Raw genomic sequence first — 20,851 nt, forward strand, 5'->3', positions numbered from 1 at the left:
TATATATAGCCATTTATTATGCCCCCCCTCTCTGTTATACCCTGTTTCTGTAGTGCAGTGCAGGGGAGAGACCTGGGAGCCTTCCTGACCAGCGGAGCTGTGACAGAAAATGGCGCCGTGTGCTGAGGAGATAGGCCCCGCCCCTTTTCCGGCGGGCTCGTCTCCCGCTATTTAGTACATTTAGGCAGGGGTAAATATCTCCATATAGCCTCTGGGGCTATATGTGAGGTATTTTTAGCCTTTTTAAAAGGTTTTCATTTGCCTCCCAGGGCGCCCCCCCCCCCAGCGCCCTGCACCCTCAGTGACTGCCGTGTGAAGTGTGCTGAGAGGAAAATGGCGCACAGCTGCAGTGCTGTGCGCTACCTTTAGAAGACTGCAGGAGTCTTCAGCCGCCGATTCTGGACCTATCTTGCTTCAGCATCTGTGAGGGGGCCGGCGGCGTGGCTCCGGTGACCATCCAGGCTGTACCTGTGATCGTCCCTCTGGAGCTTCATGTCCAGTAGCCAAGAAGCCAATCCATCCTGCACGCAGGTGAGTTCACTTCTTCTCCCCTCTGTCCCTCGTTGCAGTGATCCTGTTGCCAGCAGGAATCACTGTAAAATAAAAAAAACCTAAGCTAAACTCTCTAAACAGCTCTTTATGAGAGCCACCTAGAATTGCACCCTTCTCGGCCGGGCACAAAAATCTAACTGGAGTCTGGAGGAGGGTCATGGGGGGAGGAGCCAGTGCACACCACCTGACCTGTAAAAGCTTTACTTTTGTGCCCTGTCTCCTGCGGAGCCGCTATTCCCCATGGTCCTTTCAGGAACCCCAGCATCCACTTAGGACGATAGAGAAATTTACATTTCCTGATTCGCCTGAACAGAGAGTGGTGCAGTGCAGATAAAACTGGATGCTATCCCAACTATTCAAATTCCAGTGATCGTTTTGGCTTAGCCGTACCCTATACACAGGACTCCCATGTTCTTTTGACAACTGCAGGTGTGAAAACACTTATAAATAAAATTACAGGGCCTATTCTCACAAATTTATATAGAAACTAGTTTTTCCATTATTTTAGGTATTACTGCCAGGTACAGTATAGTCTAATGCAAATTTCACAGAAAACTCCTGCATATGGCAAATTATTGTAGTCCACATTTATTATCAATGGGAACTACTACCTGACCCATTTACTTAACTTCAAAAAGTAGAGCTTTTCATAATTTGGTCCCGTTGGTTTAAGCAATCCTCAACTGCTTTATTCCTATGAAAGCCTTTGCACAGGTTGGGGGATTTTCAAAATCCTCTCCTGCAGCCTCTGTCCTCTTCCCAAATTATTCTCCATAGGACTTTGTCAGAGATGTAGATTACATGGACATCTGATCTTGCTTCATGTATTCCAGTAAGTTAACGTTCGAGGTCTCTTAATTTAAAATTAAAATATATGTTCACTAGTTAATAATCATGGCTGTGGTCTGCACCTACAGCATTATTCATTGGGCTCTGGGTCAGCAGGACTGATTTTAAAGCAATCTTGTCAAAAAGTAACCCATTCCAAACCATTTCCTTGTTTTACAAGAGGGTAGAATAGTACAGCCATGAATGTGACCTCTCCCATGGGTAGTGTGTGAAACTTGTACAAACAGGGCAAGATGGGTTATACATCCTCACTTGTTTGTCAGTAGCTGAAGATGCAATCTGTACACTTTTCTATATAAGCTGCAACAAGCAAGGGCTTTCTCTGTACCCAATCTCATATTTGTTTGATTTTTGAATGACTTGTTATACCCACCTGGAATCAGTGATGGCAGTCCTGCCACCTCAGTGTGTGTGGTCAGGGTAGGCCTCGTTTCACCAATTCAGTAATACATTTGTTCCAAGACTGATGATACCAGATATCTTCTCCTTGGCATGGTGTTATCTTGCATTAGTGGCTGTGTTGAGTTGTAATGCCATTTGTCTACTGCAGTGATCTCCAACCTGTAGCTCACAGAACGCACAGGCTTGGGCAGTCACGGGCACCACTCTCCATTCATTTTTAATATTGTACTGGTCATCAGCCATATCAGAGTTTGTGGACCGACAGTGGTGGCACCTGATCGGCTCACATACTGACACCATATTTTAAATGGCTGCAGTCACTCTCCAGCCATCACAGGAGAGGTGCACGCTGCACTGTCTTCCCCTCCCTCATACAGTAGAAGCAGCTAGCAAGAGTTAGCACTGTGGGACACTGTATCAGACACTGTGGTGGGGGGGATTTTAAATGGCACTGTGGGGAAAACTATCTGGCACAGCATTATTTGTGTAGCTGGCACTATGTGGGGTGGGGCATTACTGGCAGTTGTGAGGACACCCACTTTTGCAGGCACACACACATTGGGGTTATTTTCAAAAATAAAGGTTGAAGACCAGTGGTCTACTGTACTGTATTTTGCCCTATATTTGGCTATTTATAATAATGTACTGTACTTAATCTGCAGTCCATGTCACTTCATTAGCCATTATTAGGTCAGCATGTACTTTATTTTTCTGTACATAGTTAAGGATTGTGGGGCAGATGTATTAAGCTTGGATAAGTATAAGGAACTAAATGGCTGACGTCTTATTTTTCAAACCTCAAAGTTAAGAGCTGATTGGCTGGTGTGATCACCTTACACTTACCCAGGCTTAACACATCTGCCCCTGTAATTGATCTTTACCACTTCCTACTGTAAAACAAGTGCTCTTTGTCCAATAGATAAGATGTTTTCCAAGATACATACACTCTGCTACAAATTCCAAAGGCATAGTCCATTTTACATAGCACACACAAATAGTATGTTTGTACCCAGGCAGGGTCTGAAGAATGCCAGTTAGGTGGTAAGTATCACATTTATAGCCATGTGACTGTTCATGCCAGGGGTAAATGTACCAAGTTTTAAGTACCAATGTGCCATGTTACTTTAGTCAGTTTAAAAATTTACAGCAGCCAATTAGTTGGTATTTTATCAGTTCACAGCTTAATGCAAAGTTATGTTTTCTGCATTATTGAGAATCTTGTACAATGATGTAAGAATGATGTAAGAATGATCTCACATTGTCAGCTGGTATAAGTTTGGAGACTTCAACTCTTACTGCAGTTATGTAGTGGGCAGGCCAGGATAAGTAAATGGGTCAGAATAGGGCATTTAGTTTTGACTGTCACAATAGACTATTGATTTAGTCAGAGCCAGTGTGAATAGGTAGAATGCTGATGCCTTGGAGTATCTTTGTATAAAAATCCTAATCTGTTTGATCTCTAGTTTCCTGATGACAGCCATCTCTCTACGCAACCTCCTCATTGGTAGACCATCCCTGGAACAGCTCGCCCAGGAAGTAACCTATGCCAGTGTTAAGTTTGATGATCCACAGTACCAGGAAGACAAGAAACAAGATCAGTCTTTGCGAGAATTGGAACATTTGGATTTGTGACCCAGAAAGAGGAAAAGTACCATTTGTGTGTTTATATATTTTGTACAGAAGCCATTTTATACTGCCGATTAAAAACATCAGCTAGATCCAATATACAATAAAAAAAACTTTAAAAAAAAATAAGAATTTACTTACCGATAATTCTATTTCTCGGAGTCCGTAGTGGATGCTGGGGTTCCTGAAAGGACCATGGGGAATAGCGGCTCCGCAGGAGACAGGGCACAAAAAAGTAAAGCTTTACTAGGTCAGGTGGTGTGCACTGGCTCCTCCCCCTATGACCCTCCTCCAGACTCCAGTTAGGTACTGTGCCCGGACGAGCATACACAATAAGGGAGGCATTTTGAATCCCGGGTAAGACTCATACCAGCCACACCAATCACACCGTACAACTTGTGATCTAAACCCAGTTAACAGTATGACAACAGAAAGGGCCTCTTAAAGATGGCTCCTTAACAATAACCCGAATTAGTTAACAATAACTATGTACAAGTATTGCAGATAATCCGCACTTGGGATGGGCGCCCAGCATCCACTACGGACTCCGAGAAATAGAATTATCGGTAAGTAAATTCTTATTTTCTCTATCGTCCTAAGTGGATGCTGGGGTTCCTGAAAGGACCATGGGGATTATACCAAACGGGCGGGAGAGTGCGGATGACTCTGCAGCACCGAATGAGAGAACTCCAGGTCCTCCTTTGCCAGGGTATCAAATTTGTAAAATTTTACAAACGTGTTCTCCCCCGACCACGTAGCTGCTCGGCAGAGTTGTAATGCCGAGACCCCTCGGGCAGCCGCCCAAGATGAGCCCACCTTCCTTGTGGAGTGGGCTTTTACAGTTTTAGGCTGTGGCAGGCCTGCCACAGAATGTGCAAGTTGAATTGTGTTACAAATCCAACGAGCAATCGACTGCTTAGAAGCAGGTGCGCCCAACTTGTTGGGTGCATACAATATAAACAGCGAGTCAGATTTTCTGACTCCAGCCGTCCTTGCAATGTATATTTTTAAGGCTCTGACAACGTCCAACAACTTGGAGTCCTCCAAGTCGCTAGTGGCCGCAGGCACCACAATAGGTTGGTTCAGATGAAATGCTGATACCACTTTAGGGAGAAAATGCGGACGAGTCCGCAGTTCTGCCCTATCCGAATGGAAGATTAGATAAGGACTTTTATAAGATAAAGCCGCCAATTCAGATACTCTCCTGGCAGAGGCCAGGGCTAGTAACATAGTCACTTTCAATGTGAGATATTTCAAATCCACCTTTTTCAATGGTTCAAACCAATGGGATTTGAGGAAATCTAAAACTACATTTAGATCCCACGGTGCCACCGGAGGCACCACAGGAGGCTGTATATGCAGTACTCCCTTGACAAAAGTCTGGACCTCAGGGACAGAGGCCAATTCTTTTTGGAAGAATATTGACAGGGCCGAAATTTGAACCTTAATGGATCCCAATTTGAGACCCATAGATAATCCTGATTGCAGGAAATGTAGGAAACGACCCAGTTGGAATTCCTCCGTCGGAACCCTCCGATCCTCGCACCACGCTACATATTTTCGCCAAATGCGGTGATAATGTTTCACGGTGACTTCCTTCCGTGCCTTAATCAAGGTAGGAATGACTTCTTCTGGAATGCCTTTCCCTTTTAGGATCTGGCGTTCAACCGCCATGCCGTCAAACGCAGCCGCGGTAAGTCTTGAAAAAGACAGGGACCCTGCTGTAGCAGGTCCCTTCTCAGAGGTAGAGGCCACGGTTCGTCCGTGAGCATCTCTTGAAGTTCCGGATACCAAGTCCTTCTCGGCCAATCCGGAACCACTAGTATTGTTCTTACTCTTCTTTGCCGTATGATCTTCAATACCTTTGGTATGAGCGGCAGAGGAGGAAACACATACACTGACTGGTACACCCAAGGAGTTACCAGTGCGTCCACAGCTATTGCCTGTGGATCTCTTGACCTGGCGCAATATTTGTCCAGTTTCTTGTTGAGGCGAGACGCCATCATGTCTACAATTGGTCTTTCCCAACGGTCTATTAACATGTTGAAGACTTCTGGATGTAGACCCCACTCTCCCGGATGAAGATCGTGTCTGCTGAGGAAGTCTGCTTCCCAGTTGTCCACGCCCGGGATGAACACTGCTGACAGTGCTATCACGTGATTCTCCGCCCAGCGAAGAATCTTGGCAGCTTCTGCCATTGCACTCCTGCTTCTTGTGCCGCCCTGCCTGTTTACATGGGCGACCGCCGTGATGTTGTCCGACTGAATCAACACCGGCTTTCCTTGCAGGAGAAGTTCCGCCTGGCTTAGAGCATTGTAGATTGCTCTTAGTTCCAGAATGTTTATGTGAAGAGACTTTTCCAGACTCGTCCATACTCCCTGGAAGTTTCTTCCTTGTGTGACTGCTCCCCAGCCTCTCAGGCTGGCGTCCGTGGTCACCAGGATCCAATCCTGAATGCCGAATCTGCGGCCTTCTAATAGGTGAGCCTTCTGCAACCACCACAGAAGTGACACCCTTGTCTTTGGTGACAGGGTTATTCGCAGGTGCATCTGCAGATGCGACCCTGACCATTTGTCCAACAGATCCCTTTGGAATATTCTTGCATGGAATCTGCCGAATGGAATTGCTTCGTAAGAAGCCACCATTTTTCCCAGGACTCTTGTGCATTGATGTACTGACACTTTTCCTGGTTTTAGGAGGTTCCTGACCAGATCGGATAACTCCTTGGCTTTTTCCTCTGGAAGGAAAACCTTTTTCTGAACCGTGTCCAGAATCATTCCTAGGAACAGCAGACGAGTTGTCGGGATTAAATGGGATTTTGGAATATTCAGAATCCACCCGTGTTGTCTTAGCACCTCTTGAGATAGTGCTAAAGCTGTCTCCAGCTGTTCTCTGGACCTTGCCCTTATTAGGAGATCGTCCAAGTATGGGATAACTAATACGCCTTTTCTTCGAAGAAGAATCATCATCTCGGCCATTACCTTGGTAAAGACCCGAGGCGCCGTGGACAATCCGAACGGCAGCGTCTGAAACTGATAGTGACAGTTTTGAACAATGAACCTGAGGTACCCCTGGTGTGCGGGGTAAATCGGAACGTGTAGATACGCATCCTTGATGTCCAAGGATACCATAAAGTCCCCTTCTTCCAGGTTCGCTATCACTGCTCTGAGTGACTCCATCTTGAACTTGAACTTTTTTATGTAGAGGTTCAAGGACTTCAGATTTAGAATAGGCCTTACCGAGCCATCCGGCTTCGGTACCACAAATAGAGTGGAATAATACCCCTTTCCTTGTTGTAATAGGGGTACTTTGACTATCACCTGCTGAGCGTACAGCTTGTGAATGGCTTCCAACACCCTCTCCCTTTCGGAAGAGACGGTTGGTAAGGCAGACTTCAGGAAACGATGAGGAGGATCCGTCTCTAATTCCAACCTGTACCCCTGAGATATTATCTGCAGGATCCAGGGGTCTACCTGCGAGTGAGCCCACTGCGCGCTGTAATTTTTGAGACGGCCCCCCACTGTCCCCGAGTCCGCTTGAGAGGCCCCAGCGTCATGCTGAGGTTTTTGCAGGAGCCGGGGAGGGCTTCTGTTCCTGGGAAGGAGCTGCCTGTTGGTGTCTCTTCCCTCTTCCTCTGCCTCGTGGCAGGTACGACAAGCCCTTTGCTCTCTTATTTTTGTAGGAGCGAAAAGGCTGCGGTTGAAAGGTCGGTGCCTTTCTCTGTTGGGGAGTGACTTGAGGTAAAAAAGTGGATTTCCCGGCAGTAGCCGTGGCCACCAAGTCTGATAGACCAACTCCAAATAACTCCTCCCCTTTATACGGCAAAACCTCCATGTGACGTTTTGAATCCGCATCGCCTGTCCACTGTCGTGTCCATAAGGCTCTTCTGGCTGAAATGGACATAGCACTCACCCGAGATGCCAGTGTGCAAATATCCCTCTGTGCATCACGCATATAGATAAATGCATCCTTTATTTGTTCTAACGACAGTAAAACATTGTCCCTATCTAGGGTATCAATATTTTCAATCAGGGATTCTGACCAAACTACTCCAGCACTGCACATCCAGGCAGTTGCTATAGCTGGTCGTAGTATAACACCTGCATGTGTGTATATATTCTTTTGAATAACTTCCATCTTTCTATCTGATGGATCCTTAAGTGCGGCCGTCTCAGGAGAGGGTAACGCCACTTGTTTGGATAAGCGTGTGAGCGCCTTGTCCACCTTAGGGGGTGTTTCCCAGCGCGCCCTAACCTCTGGCGGGAAAGGGTATAATGCCAATAACTTTTTTGAAATTATCAACTTTTTATCAGGAGCAACCCACGCTTCATCACACACGTCATTTAATTCTTCTGATTCAGGAAAAACTGTTTGTAGTTTTTTCACACCATACATAATACCCTGTTTTACGGTATCTGTAGTATCAGCTAAATGTAACGTCTCCTTCATTGCCAAAATCATATAACGTGTGGCCCTACTGGAAAATACGTTTGAATTTCTACCGTCGTCACTGGAATCAGTGCCCGTGTCTGGGTCTGTGTCGACCGACTGAGGCAAAGGGCGTTTTACAGCCCCTGACGGTGTTTGAGGCGCCTGGACAGGCATTAATTGATTGTCCGGCCGCCTCATGTCCTCAACTGACTGTTTAAGGGAAGATAAACCATCACGTAATTCCACAAATAAAGGCATCCATTCTGGTGTCGACCCCCTGGGGGGTGACATCTGCATATTTGGCAATTGCTCCGCCTCCACACCAATATCGTCCTCATACATGTCGACACCACGTACCGACACACACCGCAAACTCACAGGGAATGCTCTAATGAAGACAGGACCCACTAGCCCTTTTGGGGAGACAGAGGGAGAGTCTGCCAGCACACACCACAAAGCGCTATATATACAAGGGATATCCTTATATTAAGTGCTCCCTTATAGCTGCTTTAATATATATATATATAGCCATTAATGTGCCCCCCCTCTCTGTTTTACCCTGTTTCTGTAGTGCAGTGCAGGGGAGAGACCTGGGAGCCGTTCTGACCAGCGGAGCTGTGACAGAAAATGGCGCCGTGTGCTGAGGAGATAGGCCCCGCCCCTTTTTCGGCGGGTTCTTCTCCCGCTATTTTTCCAGTCAGGCAGGGGTTAAATATCTCCATATAGCCCCTATGGGCTATATGTGAGGTATTTTTAGCCTTGTATAAGGTTTATATTTGCCTCTCAGAGCGCCCCCCCCCAGCGCTCTGCACCCTCAGTGACTGCCCAGTGAAGTGTGCCGAGAGGAAAATGGCGCACAGCTGCAGTGCTGTGCGCTACCTTATGAAGACTGAGGAGTCTTCAGCCGCCGGTTTCCGGACCTCTTCACGCTTCAGCATCTGCAAGGGGGTCGGCGGCGCGGCTCCGGGACCGGACTCCACGGCTGGGCCTGTGTTCGATCCCTCTGGAGCTAATGGTGTCCAGTAGCCAAGCAGCAAATCCACTCTGCATGCAGGTGAGTTTACTACTTTCCCCCTAAGTCCCACGTTGCAGTGATCCTGTTGCCAGCAGGACTCACTGTAAAGAAAAAAACCTAAACTAAACTTTCTCTAAGCAGCTCTTTAGGAGAGCCACCTAGATTGCACCCTTCTCGTTCGGGCACAAAATCTAACTGGAGTCTGGAGGAGGGTCATAGGGGGAGGAGCCAGTGCACACCACCTGACCTAGTAAAGCTTTACTTTTTTGTGCCCTGTCTCCTGCGGAGCCGCTATTCCCCATGGTCCTTTCAGGAACCCCAGCATCCACTTAGGACGATAGAGAAACCTATTCTAATGGCAGCTGATAATATATACAAGAAGTCTTGAGACCTTTATGATATAGTATTATAACGAAGTATTTAAGACAAACACATTATTTGAGGGAGCACCTAATACTTTATTCATGAAATCTTGAATTATTTTTAACCAGACACATGGAATAGCTAAAAATTGAAGTAGGAGGATGGTGTAACCCATTACACATCAGAGAACTCTCCACAGGACAGCTTGTAAACACCCAGTTTCTCTGTACAACACTGGTATGGTGTGCTCATTCCTGCAGGGGGCACTCCAACTGAATGAATCTTACACATGATCACAAACCAGGTCCTCTGTAAAGTGCAGCTAAGGTCTTTCTGTACTACACCTTAGCACGCCAGAGTCTACTGGAGGTGTGGAGTCATTGTAACCAAGACAGCATAAAGTGTATTAAAGTTAAAAAATAAAAATAGTGTTACCTGTGGCACAAGCTACTCTGTACTTACACCCGTGCCTGGCTCCACAATAAATAAAGCAGTTACACATCCATATTCAAGTAAGATCCTTTTGCTCTGTCTGCAGCCAGTGTCATGTGTGAACTCTGTACTGTGCTGGTTTCTCTGTAGCCACACCAGCCAGCTAGAGGGGAAATAAATAGCCAACATGACACTGGCTTACAGATTAAAACTAGATCTAATACTAGGCCGGGAGGTCTGTGCATTGTGGCTAAAAGGGGAGAGGGTAAGGAGCAAGTCATCTACAGGCACCAGGAGATCACTCCATTTTGTATGGACCAGTTACATACTGCATTAACAGCTATTGGGAAGTGTATGGTCTCAGCAAAGTGCAGTTGACTGTATAGGGCACCACTGATTTACATGCAGGATATGGTGAGTAGGTTAATTAAAAGCAATAGCATACAGGGCATAACACCCAAATACTATAAGGGATACCAGAGAATAAGTTGTAGCATCTCTGGCTCCACCCCAAGAGAGAAGCCAGGGGACAATATACTTGGTCATGGATACAACACTTAAGGCTACCAGAAGTAAAAGCCTAGCCTGCTAGAAGCACCAATAGGAAACAGATTAGATTGACAGGAAGGGAGGCGGTGACAATACAACTCATACATGGTCCCCTCTCCAGGAAGGACAACATGATACTGGAGACTACAGTGAACCAATAGAATGACAGGAAAGGTTAGTAGGGGCCTTTTCCTCCTTCAATAAACTGCAGGCTTCTCTGTATATAACGCCAGCAGGTCAAAGGAGGAAAAGCCTAACAATCAATACTCCAGTTTTTTTGGTACTTCCCAGGGGAAGCTGTCCCTACCAAAATGACCATAGGCTGCAGTCCTCTGATAAATTGGCTTCTTCAGATCCAGATCCCTGGAATATACAAGTTTGCTTGTTAATATGCAGTATACAAAACATTTTTCTATATCAGTTTCTCTCAACTATGGGAAGAACCTGCCCCACTGGTTCATCACATGGCACTTACCCTGTGGCCATCCAAGACTATACTCACCACTTCACATTGCCTAACGACAGGGTCCACCACTGGCCTGAAACCCCTTCAGTCTTCAGCTCTTATTGTCCACATAATGCAGGGCAAGCCCCTTCTGACTAGCCATGTATTAGGTCATTACCTCAGCAAGGTAATGACACCTCCCTCCCATTACCTTGGTAAACAAAGCAACTCATCACCAACTTTACCTGACAATTACACCAGGGCGGAGGTCAAAGTTCTTCTTTACTATGGCCAGTAGCTCCCTCTCACTCTTCTGTGAGGTCCCATAATGGAAGATTGAGATAGACAGAGGATGGGCAACACCAATTGCATAAGAAACCTGTTTAAGAGATTGACATCTGCAGTGTGAACCCAACAGGCATGCAAAGGACAGACAGTGGTTGATGCTCCAGACAGTTTAAAGTGCCATTTTCACTAGATGCATACACACCTGGACCAGAACCCGACGGCACAGGCCAGACTTCACCAGGGATTTTGCCACCCAACGAGCAGCATAGGCAGCAGATCTGTCCACCTTAGTGTAGTCCTTGCCAGAGAAGGCCCCACCACCATGGGCTCCCCATCCTCCATAGGTATCTACAATAATCTTGCGTCCAGTCAATCCAGCATCCCCCTAAAACCAGTTAAGCATTTGTCATTTCAAGCCCCCGTAACTAAGCACTGAAAGAGCCAACCTAAGAAAGTCAGACAGGACTGATGCAGTGGCATGTATTGACCATAACTGACCTGTGGACCCCCAATTACAAAGCGACCACTGGGCTGCAGGTGGTAGATTGTGTCATCATCCAAGTACTTGGCGGGAACCACAGCTTTCACGATTTTCTCTTTCAGGGCATCACGCATCTCATCCAGGCAGATCACCTCATCGTGCTGAACAGATACCACAATTGTGTGTACTCTTATTGGGATTACTGCCCCACGGTCCTGCATGTACTGGACAGTTACCTGCCATTGAAGGGGAGGAGGTAATTGAGTTTCTGCCAGCCTGATTTCCATCAAGCAAACTACCAATAGTTTTAACAAAGCTATCCTCCTCACCTGGGTCTTAGAATCAGGACGAAGCCATGGTAGAGTTCCATTGCGGCGCAGTTCTGCCATCTTGGCATTTAGTTTGTGTGCTAGGACAATTGTCAAAGGCATACACTCTTCTGTTTCATCAGTAGCATAACCAAACATTAGACCCTAAAAATAAACAGACCACACTAAGACAAAAGTATATTTTGGAGGTTGTTACAGGAGCTCCTAGTAATTCTAATTTTCCGCACCTGATCCCCAGCTCCCACATCTTCCTCATTCCTATCCAGGTGCACACCTTGGGCAATGTCAGGAGACTGCTGTTCAAGGGCAACCAAAACATTGCAGGTCTTGTAGTCAAAGCCTGGGGACAGTTTAGAGATCATGCTATTATACTGGTACAACTGCAGAGTAGTACTCATGTCCATAAAGAAAAAACCTCTACTCACCTTTGGAGGAGTCATCATAGCCAATATGTTTGATAGTCTCTCGCACAACTTTCTGGTAGTCCACTGCTGCCCTAGATGTGATCTCGCCAGCGAGAAGGATCATGCCAGTCTTTGCTACCGTTTCTGTTAACAAATATTAAATTAGCTATGTAGTCTTAATATGATAAGTAGTACTCATGAAATTATGCTTTAACACTTACCACAAGCAACTTTGGCATCTGGGTCTTGCTTCAGATGGGCATCGAGGACTGCATCACTTATTTGGTCACAGATTTTGTCTGCGGGGCAAGGATATTTAGATTAAGAAAGTGCAAAACAACAACCTTCAAAGCCAGGAAGAGAGGGCGAGAAAAGGGTGCAACTCCCCTATTAAAACACAGACTACAGATTGAGCTATAGTCCTTAAAACTACCATCTTTCTGCTTGCTCAAGCATTGGCAACCACAACGCAACATTGACCTTTCAGTCTGCAGCTTCCCAAACTTCAGAATGGGCTGGGAATATAAAGTGCTTCTATAAAAGGAAACTACACCCCCACACCTGTTTCTCACTAGAGCATGGAGTCCGGTTACAGCTCCGTAGTGATGCTGAAATACAATGCCTGACATGTAAACCCTGCATGATCCCTGTTCAAGTCATTAGTCAACCACCCTGTAATCCGTTTAATGCCGCTTGAATAGCGGTCACATACCTTACTCGATAGTCACAAGGTAGACCCCCTGCACATTTAAATCTGACTTCCCAGCATTATCCACAATACTTGCGTAACTGCAGTCCGCACCGTTTACTTCCCAGGGAAACCACTCCCAAACAAAGCTAGGAATACATGCACTCCAACCATGAGATCTGCCGTAGGCTTTCCACTCTACGTCTGAACTGCCTGTAGTGCTTCAGTTTTGGGCACTGCAAATGGGGGATGTCACGTGACCACTGTAAAATGCAGACAGCAGCAATTTGGACTCAAGTCCATAATGCTCAATATGAATGCTCTCCAGACATAAGAGCTTTTACACAGCATTTAACTGCCCTTAATGGGTTACTTTAAAAGCAATGCACTTTCCTTTTAAAGGTTGAGTCTCCCTTATCCAAAAGGCTTGGGACCAGAGGTATTTTGGATATGGGATTTTTCCGTATTTTGGAATAATTGCATACCATAATGATATCATGGTGATGACCTAAATCTAAGCACAGAATGTATTTATGTTACATTACACTTTATACACAGCCTGAAGGTCATTTTAGCCAATTGTTTAATGTACAAAGTTATTAAAAAAAATAAGTGTGTACATTCACACAATTCATTTATGTTTTATACACAGCCTGCAGGTCATTTAATACAATATTTTTAATAACTGTATTAAACAGTGTGTACATTGAGCCATCAAAAACCAAAGGTTTCACTATCTCACTCAAAAATAAGAATTTACTTACCGATAATTCTATTTCTCGGAGTCCGTAGTGGATGCTGGGGTTCCTGAAAGGACCATGGGGAATAGCGGCTCCGCAGGAGACAGGGCACAAAAAAGTAAAGCTTTACTAGGTCAGGTGGTGTGCACTGGCTCCTCCCCCTATGACCCTCCTCCAGACTCCAGTTAGGTACTGTGCCCGGACGAGCATACACAATAAGGGAGGCATTTTGAATCCCGGGTAAGACTCATACCAGCCACACCAATCACACCGTACAACTTGTGATCTAAACCCAGTTAACAGTATGACAACAGAAAGGGCCTCTTAAAGATGGCTCCTTAACAATAACCCGAATTAGTTAACAATAACTATGTACAAGTATTGCAGATAATCCGCACTTGGGATGGGCGCCCAGCATCCACTACGGACTCCGAGAAATAGAATTATCGGTAAGTAAATTCTTATTTTCTCTATCGTCCTAAGTGGATGCTGGGGTTCCTGAAAGGACCATGGGGATTATACCAAAGCTCCCAAACGGGCGGGAGAGTGCGGATGACTCTGCAGCACCGAATGAGAGAACTCCAGGTCCTCCTTTGCCAGGGTATCAAATTTGTAAAATTTTACAAACGTGTTCTCCCCCGACCACGTAGCTGCTCGGCAGAGTTGTAATGCCGAGACCCCTCGGGCAGCCGCCCAAGATGAGCCCACCTTCCTTGTGGAGTGGGCTTTTACAGTTTTAGGCTGTGGCAGGCCTGCCACAGAATGTGCAAGTTGAATTGTGTTACAAATCCAACGAGCAATCGACTGCTTAGATGCAGGTGCGCCCAACTTGTTGGGTGCATACAATATAAACAGCGAGTCAGATTTTCTGACTCCAGCCGTCCTTGAAATGTATATTTTTAAGGCTCTGACAACGTCCAACAACTTGGAGTCCTCCAAGTCGCTAGTGGCCGCAGGCACCACAATAGGTTGGTTCAGATGAAATGCTGATACCACTTTAGGGAGAAAATGCGGACGAGTCCGCAGTTCTGCCCTATCCGAATGGAAGATTAGATAAGGACTTTTATAAGATAAAGCCGCCAATTCAGATACTCTCCTGGCAGAGGCCAGGGCTAGTAACATAGTCACTTTCAATGTGAGATATTTCAAATCCACCTTTTTCAATGGTTCAAACCAATGGGATTTGAGGAAATCTAAAACTACATTTAGATCCCACGGTGCCACCGGAGGCACCACAGGAGGCTGTATATGCAGTACTCCCTTGACAAAAGTCTGGACCTCAGGGACAGAGGCCAATTCTTTTTGGAAGAATATTGACAGGGCCGAAATTTGAACCTTAATGGATCCCAATTTGAGACCCATAGATAATCCTGATTGCAGGAAATGTAGGAAACGACCCAGTTGGAATTCCTCCGTCGGAACCCTCCGATCCTCGCACCACGCTACATATTTTCGCCAAATGCGGTGATAATGTTTCACGGTGACTTCCTTCCGTGCCTTAATCAAGGTAGGAATGACTTCTTCTGGAATGCCTTTCCCTTTTAGGATCTGGCGTTCAACCGCCATGCCGTCAAACGCAGCCGCGGTAAGTCTTGAAAAAGACAGGGACCCTGCTGTAGCAGGTCCCTTCTCAGAGGTAGAGGCCACGGTTCGTCCGTGAGCATCTCTTGAAGTTTCGGATACCAAGTCCTTCTCGGCCAATCCGGAACCACTAGTATTGTTCTTACTCTTCTTTGCCGTATGATCTTCAATACCTTTGGTATGAGCGGCAGAGGAGGAAACACATACACTGACTGGTACACCCAAGGAGTTACCAGTGCGTCCACAGCTATTGCCTGTGGATCTCTTGACCTGGCGCAATATTTGTCCAGTTTCTTGTTGAGGCGAGACGCCATCATGTCTACAATTGGTCTTTCCCAACGGTCTATTAACATGTTGAAGACTTCTGGATGTAGACCCCACTCTCCCGGATGAAGATCGTGTCTGCTGAGGAAGTCTGCTTCCCAGTTGTCCACGCCCGGGATGAACACTGCTGACAGTGCTATCACGTGATTCTCCGCCCAGCGAAGAATCTTGGCAGCTTCTGCCATTGCACTCCTGCTTCTTGTGCCGCCCTGCCTGTTTACATGGGCGACCGCCGTGATGTTGTCCGACTGAATCAACACCGGCTTTCCTTGCAGGAGAAGTTCCGCCTGGCTTAGAGCATTGTAGATTGCTCTTAGTTCCAGAATGTTTATGTGAAGAGACTTTTCCAGACTCGTCCATACTCCCTGGAAGTTTCTTCCTTGTGTGACTGCTCCCCAGCCTCTCAGGCTGGCGTCCGTGGTCACCAGGATCCAATCCTGAATGCCGAATCTGCGGCCTTCTAATAGGTGAGCCTTCTGCAACCACCACAGAAGTGACACCCTTGTCTTTGGTGACAGGGTTATTCGCAGGCGCATCTGCAGATGCGACCCTGACCATTTGTCCAACAGATCCCTTTGGAATATTCTTGCATGGAATCTGCCGAATGGAATTGCTTCGTAAGAAGCCACCATTTTTCCCAGGACTCTTGTGCATTGATGTACTGACACTTTTCCTGGTTTTAGGAGGTTCCTGACCAGATCGGATAACTCCTTGGCTTTTTCCTCTGGAAGGAAAACCTTTTTCTGAACCGTGTCCAGAATCATTCCTAGGAACAGCAGACGAGTTGTCGGGATTAAATGGGATTTTGGAATATTCAGAATCCACCCGTGTTGTCTTAGCACCTCTTGAGATAGTGCTAAAGCTGTCTCCAGCTGTTCTCTGGACCTTGCCCTTATTAGGAGATCGTCCAAGTATGGGATAACTAATACACCTTTTCTTCGAAGAAGAATCATCATCTCGGCCATTACCTTGGTAAAGACCCGAGGCGCCGTGGACAATCCGAACGGCAGCGTCTGAAACTGATAGTGACAGTTTTGAACAATGAACCTGAGGTACCCCTGGTGTGCGGGGTAAATCGGAACGTGTAGATACGCATCCTTGATGTCCAAGGATACCATAAAGTCCCCTTCTTCCAGGTTCGCTATCACTGCTCTGAGTGACTCCATCTTGAACTTGAACTTTTTTATGTAGAGGTTCAAGGACTTCAGATTTAGAATAGGCCTTACCGAGCCATCCGGCTTCGGTACCACAAATAGAGTGGAATAATACCCCTTTCCTTGTTGTAATAGGGGTACTTTGACTATCACCTGCTGAGCGTACAGCTTGTGAATGGCTTCCAACACCCTCTCCCTTTCGGAAGAGACGGTTGGTAAGGCAGACTTCAGGAAACGATGAGGAGGATCCGTCTCTAATTCCAACCTGTACCCCTGAGATATTATCTGCAGGATCCAGGGGTCTACCTGCGAGTGAGCCCACTGCGCGCTGTAATTTTTGAGACGGCCCCCCACTGTCCCCGAGTCCGCTTGAGAGGCCCCAGCGTCATGCTGAGGTTTTTGCAGGAGCCGGGGAGGGCTTCTGTTCCTGGGAAGGAGCTGCCTGTTGGTGTCTCTTCCCTCTTCCTCTGCCTCGTGGCAGGTACGACAAGCCCTTTGCTCTCTTATTTTTGTAGGAGCGAAAAGGCTGCGGTTGAAAGGTCGGTGCCTTTCTCTGTTGGGGAGTGACTTGAGGTAAAAAAGTGGATTTCCCGGCAGTAGCCGTGGCCACCAAGTCTGATAGACCAACTCCAAATAACTCCTCCCCTTTATACGGCAAAACCTCCATGTGACGTTTTGAATCCGCATCGCCTGTCCACTGTCGTGTCCATAAGGCTCTTCTGGCTGAAATGGACATAGCACTCACCCGAGATGCCAGTGTGCAAATATCCCTCTGTGCATCGCGCATATAGATAAATGCATCCTTTATTTGTTCTAACGACAGTAAAACATTGTCCCTATCTAGGGTATCAATATTTTCAATCAGGGATTCTGACCAAACTACTCCAGCACTGCACATCCAGGCAGTTGCTATAGCTGGTCGTAGTATAACACCTGCATGTGTGTATATATTCTTTTGAATAACTTCCATCTTTCTATCTGATGGATCCTTAAGTGCGGCCGTCTCAGGAGAGGGTAACGCCACTTGTTTGGATAAGCGTGTGAGCGCCTTGTCCACCTTAGGGGTTGTTTCCCAGCGCGCCCTAACCTCTGGCGGGAAAGGGTATAATGCCAATAACTTTTTTGAAATTATCAACTTTTTATCAGGAGCAACCCACGCTTCATCACACACGTCATTTAATTCTTCTGATTCAGGAAAAACTGTTTGTAGTTTTTTCACACCATACATAATACCCTGTTTTACGGTATCTGTAGTATCAGCTAAATGTAACGTCTCCTTCATTGCCAAAATCATATAACGTGTGGCCCTACTGGAAAATACGTTTGAATTTCTACCGTCGTCACTGGAATCAGTGCCCGTGTCTGGGTCTGTGTCGACCGACTGAGGCAAAGGGCGTTTTACAGCCCCTGACGGTGTTTGAGGCGCCTGGACAGGCATTAATTGATTGTCCGGCCGCCTCATGTCCTCAACTGACTGTTTAAGGGAAGATAAACCATCACGTAATTCCACAAATAAAGGCATCCATTCTGGTGTCGACCCCCTGGGGGGTGACATCTGCATATTTGGCAATTGCTCCGCCTCCACACCAATATCGTCCTCATACATGTCGACACCACGTACCGACACACACCGCAAACTCACAGGGAATGCTCTAATGAAGACAGGACCCACTAGCCCTTTTGGGGAGACAGAGGGAGAGTCTGCCAGCACACACCACAAAGCGCTATATATACAAGGGATATCCTTATATTAAGTGCTCCCTTATAGCTGCTTTAATATATATATATATAGCCATTAATGTGCCCCCCCTCTCTGTTTTACCCTGTTTCTGTAGTGCAGTGCAGGGGAGAGACCTGGGAGCCGTTCTGACCAGCGGAGCTGTGACAGAAAATGGCGCCGTGTGCTGAGGAGATAGGCCCCGCCCCTTTTTCGGCGGGTTCTTCTCCCGCTATTTTTCCAGTCAGGCAGGGGTTAAATATCTCCATATAGCCCCTATGGGCTATATGTGAGGTATTTTTAGCCTTGTATAAGGTTTATATTTGCCTCTCAGAGCGCCCCCCCCCAGCGCTCTGCACCCTCAGTGACTGCCCAGTGAAGTGTGCTGAGAGGAAAATGGCGCACAGCTGCAGTGCTGTGCGCTACCTTATGAAGACTGAGGAGTCTTCAGCCGCCGGTTTCCGGACCTCTTCACGCTTCAGCATCTGCAAGGGGGTCGGCGGCGCGGCTCCGGGACCGGACTCCACGGCTGGGCCTGTGTTCGATCCCTCTGGAGCTAATGGTGTCCAGTAGCCAAGCAGCAAATCCACTCTGCATGCAGGTGAGTTTACTACTTTCCCCCTAAGTCCCACGTTGCAGTGATCCTGTTGCCAGCAGGACTCACTGTAAAGAAAAAAAAAACCTAAACTAAACTTTCTCTAAGCAGCTCTTTAGGAGAGCCACCTAGATTGCACCCTTCTCGTTCGGGCACAAAATCTAACTGGAGTCTGGAGGAGGGTCATAGGGGGAGGAGCCAGTGCACACCACCTGACCTAGTAAAGCTTTACTTTTTTGTGCCCTGTCTCCTGCGGAGCCGCTATTCCCCATGGTCCTTTCAGGAACCCCAGCATCCACTTAGGACGATAGAGAAAAAGTCCATATTTCGGAATATTTGGATATGGGATACTCAACCTGTATAAGGAAGTAGTGAGCAGTGGTGTTAGGTTGTTTTGTATACTGCATTGTCATTAAGAATGAGGAGGGGTTGTGTGGGCAAGTCTACATAGCCTACAGCTGTCCATATACTATAATTGTATGTCACATGAAACCTGAGCTACATCACACGAGACGCTCACTCATTGGGCAAACCCCATCTACACCCTCTGAGCCAACAGACCTGCCTTTAGCAACCTCATGCTGCCATCACACCTGCCTGAGGACACTTTGGAGGCAGCTCGGAGACATTAAACCCATGTTTCCCATCGTCCACAAGAGTGCTGCTACGGAGTACTGACACATTCACTAAAAAACGGTTTCATCCCAAAAAACTACATTTTAGTTGAGCTCCTGTCCCTTGCCGGCTGCCAGCAAAGCACCCATGACACTTTAAAAGTGTTACTATACGGATACAAGTCAGATGCGACCCCATCACAAAGCTACGTCACATTCACAACTCCCAAAGCGAGGCAAATAGCATACATTCCCATTAATACACGAGTAGCATGTAGTTTACTCCCATAACCTTGTACTTTGATGCTGGTATGAAGCAGTTCCCAATTTTCCCACGCATTACCAGTCTAATATAGTAGTAGCCGCCATGAGACATACAGAAGCTACCTCGTATGACCAGGGCTGAAGTCCACATGTGCTAGGGAGACCGCCAACTGCATGTGCCAGCTTCAGCATTGTGTTACACCAGGCACAGTACACTGCTGAACTCTACGGGCACACAGACCTACACCAGATACACGCTGCATCTTCTGACTCCACCATTATATCACTATCCGTACAGAACATGCCGCCTGCTCCCACAGCATGGAGGCGCCAGTACAGTGTGCGGTGACGCATGTGGCCGGCCAGAGGCCTCTTCCCGTGCGGGCGGGATCCCCCGGCCATGTGCTCCGGGCTGCATTGCGGCGCCGCGCACAAACAGCAGGCGCGCTCGCTCCCGGGGGAACAGGAAACTTTAACCCCTTCCCGCCCGACTACAGAAATATAACTAGGCAAAAACACGGCGGAAGAATGTGGGGTCATTGCTTCACAATGATGGAGCCGTCTGTTAGACGGTCCCCGGGCCCAATTACACCGCTGTCACGTATACTCACCGGGGTGGCCTTCCCCAACGGACTCGGAGGTAAACAGGAAGCTGCCCTCATCGATGAGTGCGTCATGGAAACCGTTAAGAATCTGTCCGTTCATTGCGGCTGAAGGTATTGCGTAGTGTTAAACAACGACCCACCGATGCTTGGTCCTGGCCGGTTAGAATGTAGGAATGGCGCCAGGTGCGCCGCCTCTTATACCTTCTCAGCGCCGACGTCACTCATCCCGCGCGACACCGCTCGGCCAATTCCTCCGCCTGCCCTGATCGTGACGTCACTGCTGTTAGGGAGCGGGCTGGGCCGAGGGGAGCGTACCACCAAGCACAGCGACTGGGGGGAGAGAGAAATGTCAGGCGCGGTGTGAACTGCAGGGATCTTCATTTGACGAGATATGGAGTGCGTT

The 20,851-nt window shown here is 47.2% G+C and overlaps 2 protein-coding genes across 2 annotated transcripts in view; one reads left to right on the top strand and one right to left on the bottom strand.

Moving 5' to 3' along the window:
- GGCX (gamma-glutamyl carboxylase) overlaps positions 1-3,562 on the top strand; it is a 104,976-nt gene extending 101,414 nt beyond the window's left edge. The window contains exon 15 of the mRNA XM_063931974.1: positions 3,267-3,562. Coding sequence (XP_063788044.1) covers positions 3,267-3,435 — 169 coding nt within the window. The 3' untranslated portion in view covers positions 3,436-3,562. The remainder of the gene's footprint in view (positions 1-3,266) is intronic.
- A 5,747-nt stretch (positions 3,563-9,309) lies between these two features.
- Positions 9,310-20,640, bottom strand: MAT2A (methionine adenosyltransferase 2A). Its single transcript, XM_063931976.1, has 9 exons — positions 20,455-20,640; positions 12,388-12,465; positions 12,188-12,310; positions 11,990-12,102; positions 11,763-11,906; positions 11,451-11,669; positions 11,155-11,337; positions 10,910-11,043; positions 9,310-10,582 (listed from the first exon to the last, which is right to left on the bottom strand). The coding sequence occupies exons 1-9, from the start codon at positions 20,546-20,548 to the stop codon at positions 10,480-10,482; spliced, it is 1,191 nt and encodes a 396-aa protein (XP_063788046.1). The 5' UTR covers positions 20,549-20,640; the 3' UTR covers positions 9,310-10,479.
- Positions 20,641-20,851: the final 211 nt, after the last annotated feature.

This window comes from Pseudophryne corroboree, chromosome 6 (genome assembly GCF_028390025.1).
Source record: "Pseudophryne corroboree isolate aPseCor3 chromosome 6, aPseCor3.hap2, whole genome shotgun sequence".
Taxonomy (NCBI): domain Eukaryota; kingdom Metazoa; phylum Chordata; class Amphibia; order Anura; family Myobatrachidae; genus Pseudophryne; species Pseudophryne corroboree.

Coding starts and splice junctions, on each gene's coding strand:
- MAT2A (XM_063931976.1), bottom strand. CDS start 20,548: ATGAACGGACAGATTCTTAACGGTTTCCATGACGCACTCATCGATGAG. Junction 12,466..20,454: donor CGTTGGGGAAGGCCACCCCG/GTGAGTATACGT, acceptor CTTGCCCCGCAG/ACAAAATCTGTGACCAAATA. Junction 11,670..11,762: donor GTCCTGATTCTAAGACCCAG/GTGAGGAGGATA, acceptor CTTCAATGGCAG/GTAACTGTCCAGTACATGCA.